The 12,571-nt window shown below is 36.3% G+C and overlaps 3 protein-coding genes across 3 annotated transcripts; 2 read left to right on the top strand and 1 right to left on the bottom strand.

Annotated features, from left to right (window-relative positions):
* Positions 1-518: 518 nt before the first annotated feature.
* plcxd1.1 (phosphatidylinositol-specific phospholipase C, X domain containing 1, tandem duplicate 1) lies at positions 519-5,190 on the top strand. The gene is made up of 7 exons (XM_026265657.1): positions 519-1,474; positions 1,680-1,801; positions 2,145-2,287; positions 3,045-3,173; positions 3,359-3,514; positions 3,680-3,860; positions 3,990-5,190. Exons 2-7 carry the CDS (start codon positions 1,690-1,692, stop codon positions 4,244-4,246), a joined length of 978 nt encoding a protein of 325 aa, XP_026121442.1. The 5' UTR covers positions 519-1,474; positions 1,680-1,689; the 3' UTR covers positions 4,247-5,190.
* Positions 5,191-5,805: 615 nt separating this feature from the next.
* Positions 5,806-9,084, top strand: plcxd1.2 (phospholipase C, X domain containing 1, tandem duplicate 2). The gene is made up of 6 exons (XM_026265649.1): positions 5,806-6,189; positions 6,650-6,786; positions 6,959-7,087; positions 7,197-7,352; positions 8,174-8,357; positions 8,447-9,084. The coding sequence occupies exons 1-6, from the start codon at positions 6,075-6,077 to the stop codon at positions 8,677-8,679; spliced, it is 954 nt and encodes a 317-aa protein (XP_026121434.1). The 5' UTR covers positions 5,806-6,074; the 3' UTR covers positions 8,680-9,084.
* On the bottom strand, positions 9,007-12,374 carry gtpbp6 (GTP binding protein 6 (putative)). Its single transcript, XM_026265648.1, has 10 exons — positions 11,747-12,374; positions 11,532-11,669; positions 11,380-11,450; positions 11,008-11,138; positions 10,415-10,485; positions 10,154-10,312; positions 9,865-10,073; positions 9,633-9,781; positions 9,381-9,533; positions 9,007-9,297 (listed from the first exon to the last, which is right to left on the bottom strand). The coding sequence occupies exons 1-10, from the start codon at positions 12,180-12,182 to the stop codon at positions 9,171-9,173; spliced, it is 1,644 nt and encodes a 547-aa protein (XP_026121433.1). The 5' UTR covers positions 12,183-12,374; the 3' UTR covers positions 9,007-9,170.
* Positions 12,375-12,571: the final 197 nt, after the last annotated feature.

Below are 12,571 nucleotides of genomic sequence, written 5' to 3'. Positions count from 1 at the left end.
GTAAGGCACATTAGATTATTCTTATCACATGTTGACAATTTGCATAATGTGAAAAAGCACTATTCTGTTATGGCCAAAGTACTATATTGTCCTGTTTTTCAAACTTTGTTTTTGAAAATGACTTTGTGATATAACACATAACAAAGAAGCACTTGAAGCCACTCCATGCAGGTCTTAGTGAATTCTAGTGAAGTAAAACGAAGGTCAGCTAGAGTCACTGCACCATATTGAACTGGATTAAGTTTACTTTGTCAAACTGAAAACAATAGAACTGCACAGCTGGAATGAATAGGCCTAGGTTCAATTACCTCTATATTTTCTCTCTTTTTATCTTCCTTTTTTTTTTTAAGATCATGGGTCTGTAACATCAAATTAATCGGCATAAAAGCGTTAAAGAGACATATCTTCTGTGTGAACTGTAATGCTGTGGCATTAGAGAAAAGTCTCGTGTCATCGCGAAACAATGTTTCTCTTACAATACTGAGGTCAGCAGTTTAGCATTCTGCTTTGCTCACAGCAGCAGAGAAGAGATGCAGCACTAAAGAAAACAATAGGGGAAAGTAACTTGCCCAACCAAATGTATATGCCCAAACCAATGGCTAACAATGTGTTGACAGTAATTAATTGCGTGGACAAATGTATCGTCATAAAGTATACCAGCGTCTGCCTATAAATGAAACCCCTCCTTCGTTCATCCGCACAACAAAATCATACTATGGGGAAGGTTGTGAATATTAATTAGGTAAGACTGACGACGCTTCCATTCGACCAGCCAATTCTCCTACTTAATATTCATGAGCCATGATATCCTACACGCCAGAACCACAGCGAGTCTCCACGGCTCTGGAGGGGGCTCTGGTTCACTCTCCCTCCAACATCGAGAAGGGTCTGCCTTTCAACCAATCATTTCGCCCTACGGGGAGAGCGTCTCGTTACTTCATTAATATTTATGACTCAAGCCTTCACCGTAGTATGTTTCTAAAACGATCAGGCTGACCGGGTGGAGAATGCGGACAAGTGCACGGTTTCAATCACCATTTCTTTTCTATAATTATTTTCTTTTTTTTTTACGTCCAGTAATACGTTGATTCGTTTGATGATGGAAATGAAAGGGAAACTCTGAAACAAGTTAATCTCATCCTTACACGGAGAAGAGAGAGTTTCTTCCAGACTGTTTCGTTTATCAACGCGGGATTTTGTTGTGGATACCGAGCCCGGTTTAACCTTGTGCCGCCAATGACAAGTTCAGCACCGCACAACCTCCATCTCACTTTTACACGAGCACCATGGAGGTTTGGGAATCACTGAAGAGTACAGATGTCTCGTTTCTTTTCAGCTTCCGAGTCCTTCAGCATCAGTGTCTGTTGAAGCCGGTTTAACCTGTACTCACGTGTCAAGCGTATCGGATTAAAATAGTTTAAAACATCTTTGCTGAAATATTCTTCCTGGACTAAGAAAAATAAATGAAATCCTGGTAAATCCTTATATTTTGTAACTCATTACAGTGTGCATTTCTATTCATTTCATTTGAATGAAATCCTATTTGCATAGGCACTAGTCTTTTCCCTGTTAAATAAACCACGATGAATTTCCATAGCAAAGTATCTTAGCAAAGTATCAAATTGAACCTGAATGAAATACAATGCATCTGCATTCGCTCACCTTTTACATTTTGACAGAAAATCCAAGATGACATCAGAGAGCTTCCAACTGTCATTAAGTGAGCTTCCCATGGACAACTGGATGGCCCATCTGCCCAGTGCACTGTGGGATACCCCTCTCTGTTACATGGCCATTCCTGGTATTAAACCTCACATTTTCATTTATACATTTCACTAATTGCATGCAAACTGCTTGTTCTTGTTTGGGATGCCTTAGTACTACTAAACTACTATTTTAGTGGGACTTTGACCCACAATTCTTTTTATGGCTTAAATATAATATTAATCCACAATTTTTAATTGAAAGTGTGAGTATTGTTACATTAGGAGGGTGCCGCTATTAACTGATTAGAGTGAACACAGTTTCTTCCTTTGTTTTAATTAAAAAAATGTAGTTACATTCTGCCTATATTATTTTAGACATTTTAGTTCAGTGCCATTAGTGTTTACGGTCATTGCGTCACTGTCCTAATGGGTTTGTAGGGAGCCATAATGCCATAACCTACTGTCTGGATAAGAATGACCGGTCTCCAGTGGACCTCACTCAACCGGATATGTTGCAAAAGCTGGACAAATACATGAAGCCCATCATAAGGCCATTTGTATACAAGTGGGCAATAGCACAGGTACTGTATGTTGTCGCATATTGTCGTCACCAACCCATTTTTCGGAAAGTTTTTTTTTATATTTCAGTCAATTTAATAATAATAATTTCCATTACATGTATTTTAACATATGTTCTTGCATTTACAATTGGATTACTTGGAGTCATTTTGGACAGTGGTTGCACAATTCACATTTTCAGTTTCAGTTATAGTAAATCATCTGAGTTCATTGAAAGCCTTATTGTCCTTCATTAAGTGAAACACAAAATCACTAATGCAATATCAGAAAATGCATGATTAAATTCTTTATATCCAGAAGTACTGAGTTTTTCATATTTGAATGGCTAAACATGTACGTAAAAGCTGAAATAACTGCAATAAGGCTGGTTATGGTAGCAAATTCTTCATGAGGTTGTAGACCATTTTATGTCAGCATGCATCAGCAGATTCCCTTAAAGCACGAGTCTCTGAAATCTATCAGCATGAGGGGGAATAAATTGCCATCTGCTGTCCTGAGCAAATCAATCAAACACTCATGGCTTTGCTACAGTGAGAGCTCTGAAAGCACAATTAGATGGGATAGTTATGACAAAAGTAACACTGATGGATGAGCACATTGTCCCAAATCTGTAGGTGAGAAAGAGCATTGTGTTTTTACAGAACTGGTTATTTAACTTTCAGTGGTTTCACTGATGCTGCTGGCCTCCAGCTAGCTGTTCAGCACTATCTTTACTGCACCTGCATTGTTAATGATTGTGCTTTACATTATTTACCATAGGACTGTAGCATTAGGGAGCAGTTGGATTCTGGAGTGCGATACTGTGACCTGAGGATAGCACATAGGCCTAATGACAGCTCAAATGATCTTTACTTCTACCATGGTGTTTATACCACTATAACTGTGGAGGTAAGACTACTGACTACACAAAACTATGAAAACAATTGATTAACCATTTAAAAGTCTCAGCACACCATTTTCCATCTTGTCTATTTGTTGTGTAATTTGATACATGCAGTGGCTCTGATCTATTGAGTTTGATGTTTGAAGAATATAAATAAATTAAATCAAACCAATTTATTGTGTTATTTCAGATGGTGTTAAAAGAGATCAGAGAGTGGTTGGATGTACATCCAAAGGAAGTAGTCATACTCTCATTTAGCCACTTCCTGGGCCTTAGTCAAGAGCTTCACACACTGCTTGTCTCAACTATAAAGAGTGTTTTTGATTCCAAACTGTGCCCCAAAATGGTACGCATTAGTTTTTATTATTTACTTTTAGAAATAAAGGATGGGAAGTGGCATCAGTAACAATATATTTCCAATATATTACTATAATAAATAGTAATATACATAAGAAATAATTCTAATAAATTATGAAAAATCATAAAAACATACTTCTGATTTTTCTGACAGGAGTGTGTGACACTACGGAAATTATGGAGCCAGGGTCATCAAGTTATCGTTTCATATGAACACCATATTGCCAACTGCCACAGAGAATTGTGGTTCCAGATACCTTATTGGTGGGCAAACAAGTGCAAGGCTGAAGCACTGATCGAGGAATTTGAACATAGGAAGCAATATGGCCGACCAGGTAATCATTAATATGTTATTAATTTTTTATATTTAATTGTATTAATTATTCTCTTGATGAAACTGTCGTCTTTGGAAAAGTGAAAATGTTAAATTAAACATTAGTTCTCATGTGCATAATTTTCCACAGGCGGCTTCTTTGTGACTGGAATCAATCTTACTGAAGATCTGAAGTACATATGCTCCCATCCCACAGAATCCCTGAAGGATATGGTGATGTCTACATATCCCACGTTACTTAGCTGGGTCAAGCAACAGAAGCCTGGCTCTAACACCGGTTCCCTTAACATCATAGCCGGGGACTTTGTGACAGAGAGCCAGTTCATACCAATCGTCATTGCACTGAATGAAAATCTTCTCAAGAGGACCACAATACCAGAGCCTTGAGCCTCTATTAGCTGCATAATGCATTTAATATTTCTAGAGAGAAGTGTTTCTTGTTGTTGTGGTGGTTCTTTTATACTGGTCAATTTTGCACTTTTTGTAAGGGAGCTTACACACTAGAGTTTATGCTGTGTCAGCTCCATTCATTTCACTAGGGATGATGGTGCATTGAAAGGACGTAGAGGAAACACACAAGGGTTTGTAAAACCAATGCGCCATCATGCAACCTTAAGCACTTAACATACCCTCAAAAAGGATGACTTGCACTTTCCTGCCCGCCAAATGCTCCGACAGAGCAGTTTCTAGTGTGCAAGCACCCTGAGGATGATAGATCATTTTGAGTTATTGGTAGAATATTGTAATGCACTGACTTGTATGACTTGAACTTATTGTCTTAAGCTTATTTATGAGTCTCTGATATATACCTCTGATTTTGCAAAAATGTTTATCATTTTTTAAGAACCTGGTTTCAAATGGATGTCATTATCGAAGTCCAGGTTACAACAACTTTATCTACAGTACAACTCCAGACACAAGCACATAACAGGACGCAATAAGCTCCCTGTGAGCATCAGAGTTTGCATTAGAATTGCTAGTCTATTCAATGCAAGCCTGTATAAACATAAGATTATCAAACACTCAGGATTGTTCATTCTCTATGATGTACTCCTTTTGGCTTTCTACTGTGTGGAATGGCTATGGAAATATGATTCCAATAAATACATGACTGCATGGTGCACAATCAAAAGCATGAAAAGACACTGGAATATTTCTGTGGTTGCACATGTTCTCTGCAATAGTAGCATGCAATTTGAGCCAGTTTAATCAAGATATCAGTTTGCATCACAAACAAATGTGCTTATATCAACAGTTGAATTGCATATCAAATACTCATATTTAATATCTGAAGATTTCCAATAAATAAATTAAACAATATTTAAAGAATTGTGTTCTGAGTTATTAAGACTGAAGTCTTCTCTGGCACACATACAAAAGCAAGAATTAGCTGACATGGAAAGCAGCATTTCACTGTGCTTGTTTCATTGATTATGGACCCAGCTGAAAGACTTTAGTCAAAGTTAACCTTTGATAATGGAGTTTTGTGTTTTTTCTACCTCAAAGATGATAAAATGATGCAAGGTCACCAGATTACTAAACCATGGCAACTTGCAAGTAATCAACATGAATATTGTGTTGCCATATATATTTCTAAAGGGAATATCTGCCTTTCCTACATATGCTCCGGTCAAACTTGATTATTTACATAATGGTAAAATAAATAATAGTATGAACAATGTAGCAGTGTGGAGTGTTGTCTTTTTTTGCTTTTAACATGATTTTACCTATAGCTGTCACTTTGATTAGAGAAAGGAAAACAAAATTAACATCAAATGTTTATCTTTTGGGAATGAGGTATTTATCCAAAATATGAAATCTTATATGATGGCGTAAAGACGCACTGCCTAACAGCAATTGCCTGATCTGTTTTGGGGCGGCTTAACTCAGCGACAGAAATAATAAAAGACTGTTCTGAAATCAGCTGTAAAACGTGACAGACTGAATCAGCCGGAAACAAGGAAATGCCAAGCTGACACGTAAAGACATTCATGTGCAAGAATGATCGTAACGCTTCTAAAATCATTTTAAGTTCGTTAAACAAGGAGTTCACGAACCGCTGAGGTTGTGTGTTACCTTTCCAAAGAGTTGGGCTTATCTATATATGATGTGTTATCTGTTGTTTCGCTCAAACGCGGACTGTTTCAGCTGATCAACTCATTTTGTTTTCAAACGTTGTCATTTGGATTCATTAGTAAAGCGCTACTGCTTTTACATGATCTATGAACTGATGGCTCACATTATAAAGGATGACATTAATCACGAGGACTGGATGTCATGTTTGCCAGAGAAACTGTGGGATGTTCCTTTAACACATCTCTCAATACCAGGTGAGCGCCTATTGAAGCATTCGAATAAAAGTAACTGCGATTAAAAAAATAAATACAAATTTAGTTATAAACTCGCTTTTTGACTTTAGTTTTTGATTTTAGTTTTCAGAATTAAACATTTAGAACTTACAAATTTGAATTCTTTCGCGGAATTCTGAGTTTACCTCGCAAGTCAGTTCACGTTTTTTTTCTTTCCTTTAGCCCTCTCGAATGATTGAATTGTATTCATGTATTTAGTTAGTGGCGGAAATGAGCCTACCCTGTGGAACACAAGGAAACTTTCAATTATTATTATTATAATTTTTTTAATGAAAATTAATAAATGTATTTATTAAATGTTATTTATGCAATTTTATAAAATGTTACGATTTATTTTATGTATTATTGCATAAAACATGTCTTTTGTATGGGAAACTTCCTTATCAATGCAAACAATTGATGAACCCTCATTTGTTTTCAGGTAGCCATGATGCAATGAGCTACTGTCTGGATATCACTTCTCCACTGCTCCGATCTGAGTCAGAAACATTTAGGTTACTGGATGGAGTTTTCTGCTGTTTCACACGGCCAGCAATTCGCAGATGGGCTACTACTCAGGTAGGCATATACTTCACTTAATGGTTATTTTGACTGCTTACAAACCTTAATATTTCATAGCAGAAACAGAACATTTGTCTATCCCATAGTGCTCATAGAGTGAGTTTATGTCTTGTTCAGATTTATGCATTTTTACATGAGAAATGTATTTGTATACTATCATTGCAAACAGGAGCAAAACATTGTGGAGCAACTTGCAGCAGGCATTCGATACTTTGATCTTCGAATTGCCCACAAACAGTATGATTCTTCCAATGAGCTTTACTTCACTCATGTCATTTACACACAGGCAATGGTCATTGTAAGTATATAGATGAGTGTTGAGATGAATTAGCTATTAAAGCTTTTTTTATATACACATTTTTTTTGTGTGTGCATTTTGTGCTTTCTAAACATGTTTTGTTTTGTAGGAAACTCTACAGACTGTTGCTTCATGGCTTGAATCTCATCCCAAAGAAATCATCATTCTAGCTTGTAGCCATTTCGAAGGGCTAAATTGTAAAATGCATGAGGAATTAATCTATTCGCTGAAGAAAATCTTTGGCTCAAAACTGTGCCCTCGCGACGTGAGAAACCATTTTGAGTTTTTAAACATAAATTTATATATTTTTTTTATTATAGCATTATGATAGCAAGTTGATACCCCACCCGTCAAAAGTTACCTATTTATTTGTTTTTGAAAGTCACCAAGGCTGCATTTATTTGATAAAAAATGCAGCAATTACAAAACAAAAAAACTGTGTCCTACTTTAAAATATTTAAAATGTAATTTATTCCTGTATTGGTAAAGCTGGATTTTCAGCAGCTTTCAACAATTCCAGTCTTCAGTGTCACATGATCCTTCAAAAATCATTTTAATATGCTGATTTGGTTCTGATGTTGAAAAAGGTTGTGTTGCTTTATATTTTTGTGAAAACCAATATTAAAATAGAAAATTTTTATGTAACAAGGACACCTTAAATTGATCAATAGCTAGTAAAGACATTTCTGTTATTAAACATTTTTATTTCAAATAGATGCAGAATATAAAAAAATATTAAGAGGTAAAAACTATTTTCAACACTGACAAAAATTAAGAACAACTATTAATAACTGAGCACCAAATCAGCATATAAGAAGAATCATGTTACACTGGAATAATGGCTGCTGAAAATTCAGCTTCACCTTTAAAATATATTAAAAGAGATATTTTAAATTGTAATAATATTTAACAATTACTGTTTTTACAGTGTTTGTGTTCAACTAAATGCAGCCTTAGTGAGCATTAAAAAAAAACATCTTTTGACTGGCACCACATAAATAAAAACATCACAAAGTTTCTACTAACATTTTAAACTGCAACAGGCTTGAAATCTGTTCCTGTTTTGTATTATACACATTCTTAAAGGTGGCCCTATTGACCTTGCGGAATCTGTGGGCATCAGGCTATCAAGTTGTGCTGTCATATGAAGACCAGTCAGCATCACGCTATAAGGAGTTATGGCCTCCTATCCAATACCTCTGGGCCAATAAGCCTAATGCAGAAGAGCTGATCAAGTTTCTTGAATGCAAGAAACGACTTGGTCGACCTAGTGAGAAAAACCTTTGTTTGGTTTATACCTAACATAAGAAAAAAAAAAAAGATGATCTGGTCTCTGATCAGCTTATTTCTATTTCACAGAGGGGTTTTTTGTAGCAGGCCTGAATTTAACGACAGATCGCTGCTTCATCGCATCACATCCTTGGGTGTCTCTCCGAACTCTGACCATTGAGAACTGGAACCAAGTGAAGAAATGGCTAGAAGATCAGAAACCAGGAGCTGAACCCACATGTCTCAACATAATAGCAGGCGACTTCATTGGTCCTGTACCATTTTGTTCGCTTGTTATTGCTCTCAACAAAAAACTGCTTTAAGGAGTTGTTGAAGTAAAATTAGTTTATATGTGAACTCTTTGTTACATGTGAAGGCATTGTTTAAGGAATCATTTAGGTCACAAACCCAAGGCTTACAAACTAAGCATGTTTCTAGTGATCTAAAATGTATTCAGACTACTGCCTAAACGAAACAATGTGCAATATTCAATCCTTAGTAAGTTTACATGTGCCTTTTGATGTGTAATTCTGCTTGATGAATCAAGCTGCCTTTTCTAATTTTTTATCAAGCTTTGAGAGTTAAAACTTAAAATTTTCTGAGACATGTATTTTCTATCAACATTGTTTATACATTAACACAAATCGACCTCGTTTCTCAATGTCTGACTTTTATTGTATTTAAATACTGGTTTTGAGATATTTGAAATACACTGTTTATAAAGCAAATCAATGTTTAAAGATCATTATTGCACTGGGGGAGGGAATTATTTTGGATGATGTCACTCTGGCTGTAAAACAGGGGTCATCTGTTATTAGGTGACCTGAAATAGTTTCCTGTAGCGGCCATATGCAGCTTGGCTAATGATGACCTTGACATTGGCGGTGCAGTCGTCTCCCACATCATCTACTGTCTGAACCGTAGCCTCCTTATACAGCCAACTGTGAAGGGAAAAGGGCACCAAATGAAAAAGTCTGTGGATAAGATAACAGATTTCCTTAAAAACTCTTTACATAAAACTTACGCTAACTGAGGGCTGTTGAGCTGCACTTTAAGGGTCATTATTTGTTTGCCGGTATATTTAACCACAGCTTCTTCAATCTTTTCTTTTAATACCTCCAGTCCATGCTGTTTCAGAGCTGATATAGGAATAACCTCAGGATCACTCACCTCAAATCTATGGAACATGTATAAAAAATAAATTTTTCTAAAACGTTTGAAAGTACTCGTTACTAAATTAAATTGAAAACACAAATGAGGAAAAAAGATGTCTCACCCTTCTATGAGGTCAATCTTATTGTGCACCTCTATTATGGAGTTCAAGAGTTTTTCTGGAATCTGTAGATTCTTTAATACATTCAGTACATTGACCTTTTGGTTCACAGTTTCTGGATGACTGATGTCTCTCACATGAATAATGAGGTCCTGCAAAAGGAGAGAGTGCTAAAACATTTCTATAACATTACTAAAAATGAAAAGCTTTTTAGTGTTGTGTCTTGGGTACATACAGAATGTGTCACATCCTCCAGCGTGGCAGAGAAAGAGTCAATAAGCTGGTGAGGGAGCTGGGATAAGAAGCCAATGGTGTCGACGTAAAGTACAGTCATGTGACTTGGCAGCTGTCCTGCATGTACTGTAACATCCAGGGTGGCAAAGAGCTGATCTTTAGGCTGGAGACCAGCATCTCCAGTCAGTGCTTTAATCAGGGTTGTTTTACCTTTAGAAACAAAGACTGTTAAAGTGTTTCTTACAATCACATACAATAGTTTAACAGGTTAATATTTATCCAAACCTCACCACAGTTAGTGTAGCCCATGACAGAGATGATGGGAAAGTCTCTGTGTTTGCGCTGGGAGCGCAGAAGGTGCCTCTTCCTCCTAAGTCGCTCCAGGGCTGATCGGATCTTTAGCTCTCGCTCCTTCAACAATCGCTGCTGCATTTCAAACAGGGTTTCACCTGAAAATATATTTAAACTCCAGTTAAACATAATAAACCTTGGTCTTAAAAACGACCCTAGATTAAATGTTTTAATTTCGACAAGCCCATTAAAGTCCTTACCTGAGCCCATTATGTACCTTGAGCCGCCACCTTGCTGGTCTAAATTAGCCACTTCATTTCTCAGCCGTGATCTTATGTGTTTAAAGAACAAAAATATGTTGGTAAATCTGTTAACCCTATAAATGGTGTTTATTTATTATTGAGATAAAGCAATATCACGCTAATACGAGTAACATAAAACAAAATAAAGCTCACCAGGGACATCAACTTTTATTGTGTGGGAAAGTACACTTCCATTCAAACACTACCATTTTTTTTTTTTAAGAAATTACCATTTTCATTTGGTAAGGAGGCATTAAATTGATCTAAAGTACCAATGAGGTCATTTATAATGTTGAAAACCGGGGTAGTGGCTGCTGAAAACTCAGCATGTTATTCTATAACATGATTTACATTTTAAAATGTATTAAAATATAAAACAGTTATTTAAAAATATTTATTGACTATATTTGTGACCAAATAAATGCAGTCATGGAGAGCTTTGGAATCTTCTTTAAAAATAGTACCAGCTTCGAAGTTTTGAACTGGAGTGTTTCAGAATTGTTGATTTCACCAGGAAACAATGTAGATTAGGAAAACAGTAAATAATTTACCTGAGCAAAGGAATCTCTGCCAAAGAGATTTGCAGTTTGGCCTCTTTTGTTCTGGCATTACAGCGGAAAATATGCAGAACAAGTGAGTATCTATCAAGAACCTTTACTCCCCAGGCTTCCTGCAATTCTTTCTGAAACACAAGTGTAACATTTCACGTTTCTTAGAGAAAAAAAAATTACTAACACTAATTACGATTGTGTTCAAACGAGAACTTCCTATGATTATACTATAACCACAGTGAATCTAGTACCACTTTTTAGAAATGATATAGATTCTTCATGAATCATGATTTTCATGGTCTTTTGTGCAAACATTTTAAAACCCTTTGAAGTGAATTGATGGAATCACAGTATTATGGTCTGAATACTCACTTCTGAGGAAGGTGAAAGTCGTTCCACGTTCACAAAAACAGCTGTGACCTCAGGAGTAGCTCTGATCTTCTCTTAGAAATATTAAAGAACAAAGAAAACATGTCAACCTGTGCCTAAAATACCTATCTTTTCAAAACTAGCAATCTACATACCTGTAAGAGCCTGGAAGTTTCCCTTGCCAAAAATTCTTTTCTTCTCTGGTGTCTTGGTGGAGAGGATGATCTTATCAACAACACTCCAGTTGTACAAAGTGTTCACCAGACCCACAGCTTCCTCCATCTGAAGTGCAGCTATCAGAGGAAAAAAAACTTTGTATTATGTAAAATTTCACATTTATCCAATGATTAAAATCAAGGTATACTTTTACCTGTGGTCAGATATTGCTTTCTGCTGCCCCATTTCACATCAGGATGCACAATAAAGACCCTGTGTTCTTCTTCACCGATACCTGTGGGGATCTGCTGCTGGAACAGCTCCTCTATTTCTGCCTCATCAATTTCATCTTCCTCTTCTACCAGACTGTTGTTATCTGTGTTGTCATTTTTGCTCTTACACATGCAAGCAGTCAAAGACAAAGTCCTTGCTGGCAGAACTGGAACTGCAACCCCAGCTCTTAATTTTTGTCTTGGACATTGCAACATTGTAACAACAAATTTTGAGGTACTCTGAAAAAATCTGATTGGTTTACATGGAGCAAAAGTCATGTACCTTCTACCAATGACATGTCCAGCACATAATTTTCTCCATGCATATCTGCACAAAAACACATGGTTGGTCAGGACACCAATTTTGTTTAAATTCATCTGCTCAGGTTTTGGTTACAACAATTTAACCAACGTCCAAAAATCATGCGTCCAACAACCAACGTTTTTGTTAGTCGAAACGTTTAGCGCACCCTAGAGAGAAATCAACAAGAAAAGATATTTTACAACTAACTCAGTATATCAGCATGTTTTGATACGTCTTCCTCTCTTGTGTTTAACGCGTTTGTAAGTTCAACTGCGCCACTGGTAGGATAGGTGCGGTATTAGTTTTTGTATTTTTGTAAATAAATACATGTATATTTGAACTCCATGTATTGTATTATATTAGAATCAAACTGAGAAGTATGTATTTTAGAATTTTAGTATGTATGTTTTGTAACATGGTTTAAAATAATCTGTTCCACAGAGAGAGAGAGAGAGAGAGAGAG

The sequence above is a fragment of the Carassius auratus genome, chromosome 6, assembly GCF_003368295.1.
Source record: "Carassius auratus strain Wakin chromosome 6, ASM336829v1, whole genome shotgun sequence".
NCBI classification, from domain to species: domain Eukaryota; kingdom Metazoa; phylum Chordata; class Actinopteri; order Cypriniformes; family Cyprinidae; genus Carassius; species Carassius auratus.
The sequence above is the reverse complement of the archived record's forward strand: the minus strand, read 5'-3'. Positions and strand labels throughout refer to the sequence as shown.

Excerpts from the sequence above, each read along its gene's own strand:
- gtpbp6 (XM_026265648.1), bottom strand. The coding sequence starts at position 12,182 with ATGAATTTAAACAAAATTGGTGTCCTGACCAACCATGTGTTTTTGTGC. Across the intron at positions 10,313-10,414 it reads AAGGTACATAATGGGCTCAG|GTGAAACCCTGTTTGAAATG; the intron begins GTAAGGACTTTA and ends ATATATTTTCAG. Across the intron at positions 9,298-9,380 it reads CTCAACAGCCCTCAGTTAGC|TTGGCTGTATAAGGAGGCTA; the intron begins GTAAGTTTTATG and ends TTCCCTTCACAG.
- plcxd1.2 (XM_026265649.1), top strand. The coding sequence starts at position 6,075 with ATGATCTATGAACTGATGGCTCACATTATAAAGGATGACATTAATCAC. Across the intron at positions 6,190-6,649 it reads AACACATCTCTCAATACCAG|GTAGCCATGATGCAATGAGC; the intron begins GTGAGCGCCTAT and ends ATTTGTTTTCAG. Across the intron at positions 7,088-7,196 it reads ACACACAGGCAATGGTCATT|GAAACTCTACAGACTGTTGC; the intron begins GTAAGTATATAG and ends TTTGTTTTGTAG.
- plcxd1.1 (XM_026265657.1), top strand. The coding sequence starts at position 1,690 with ATGACATCAGAGAGCTTCCAACTGTCATTAAGTGAGCTTCCCATGGAC. Across the intron at positions 3,174-3,358 it reads ATACCACTATAACTGTGGAG|ATGGTGTTAAAAGAGATCAG; the intron begins GTAAGACTACTG and ends GTGTTATTTCAG. Across the intron at positions 3,515-3,679 it reads CCAAACTGTGCCCCAAAATG|GAGTGTGTGACACTACGGAA; the intron begins GTACGCATTAGT and ends TTTTTCTGACAG.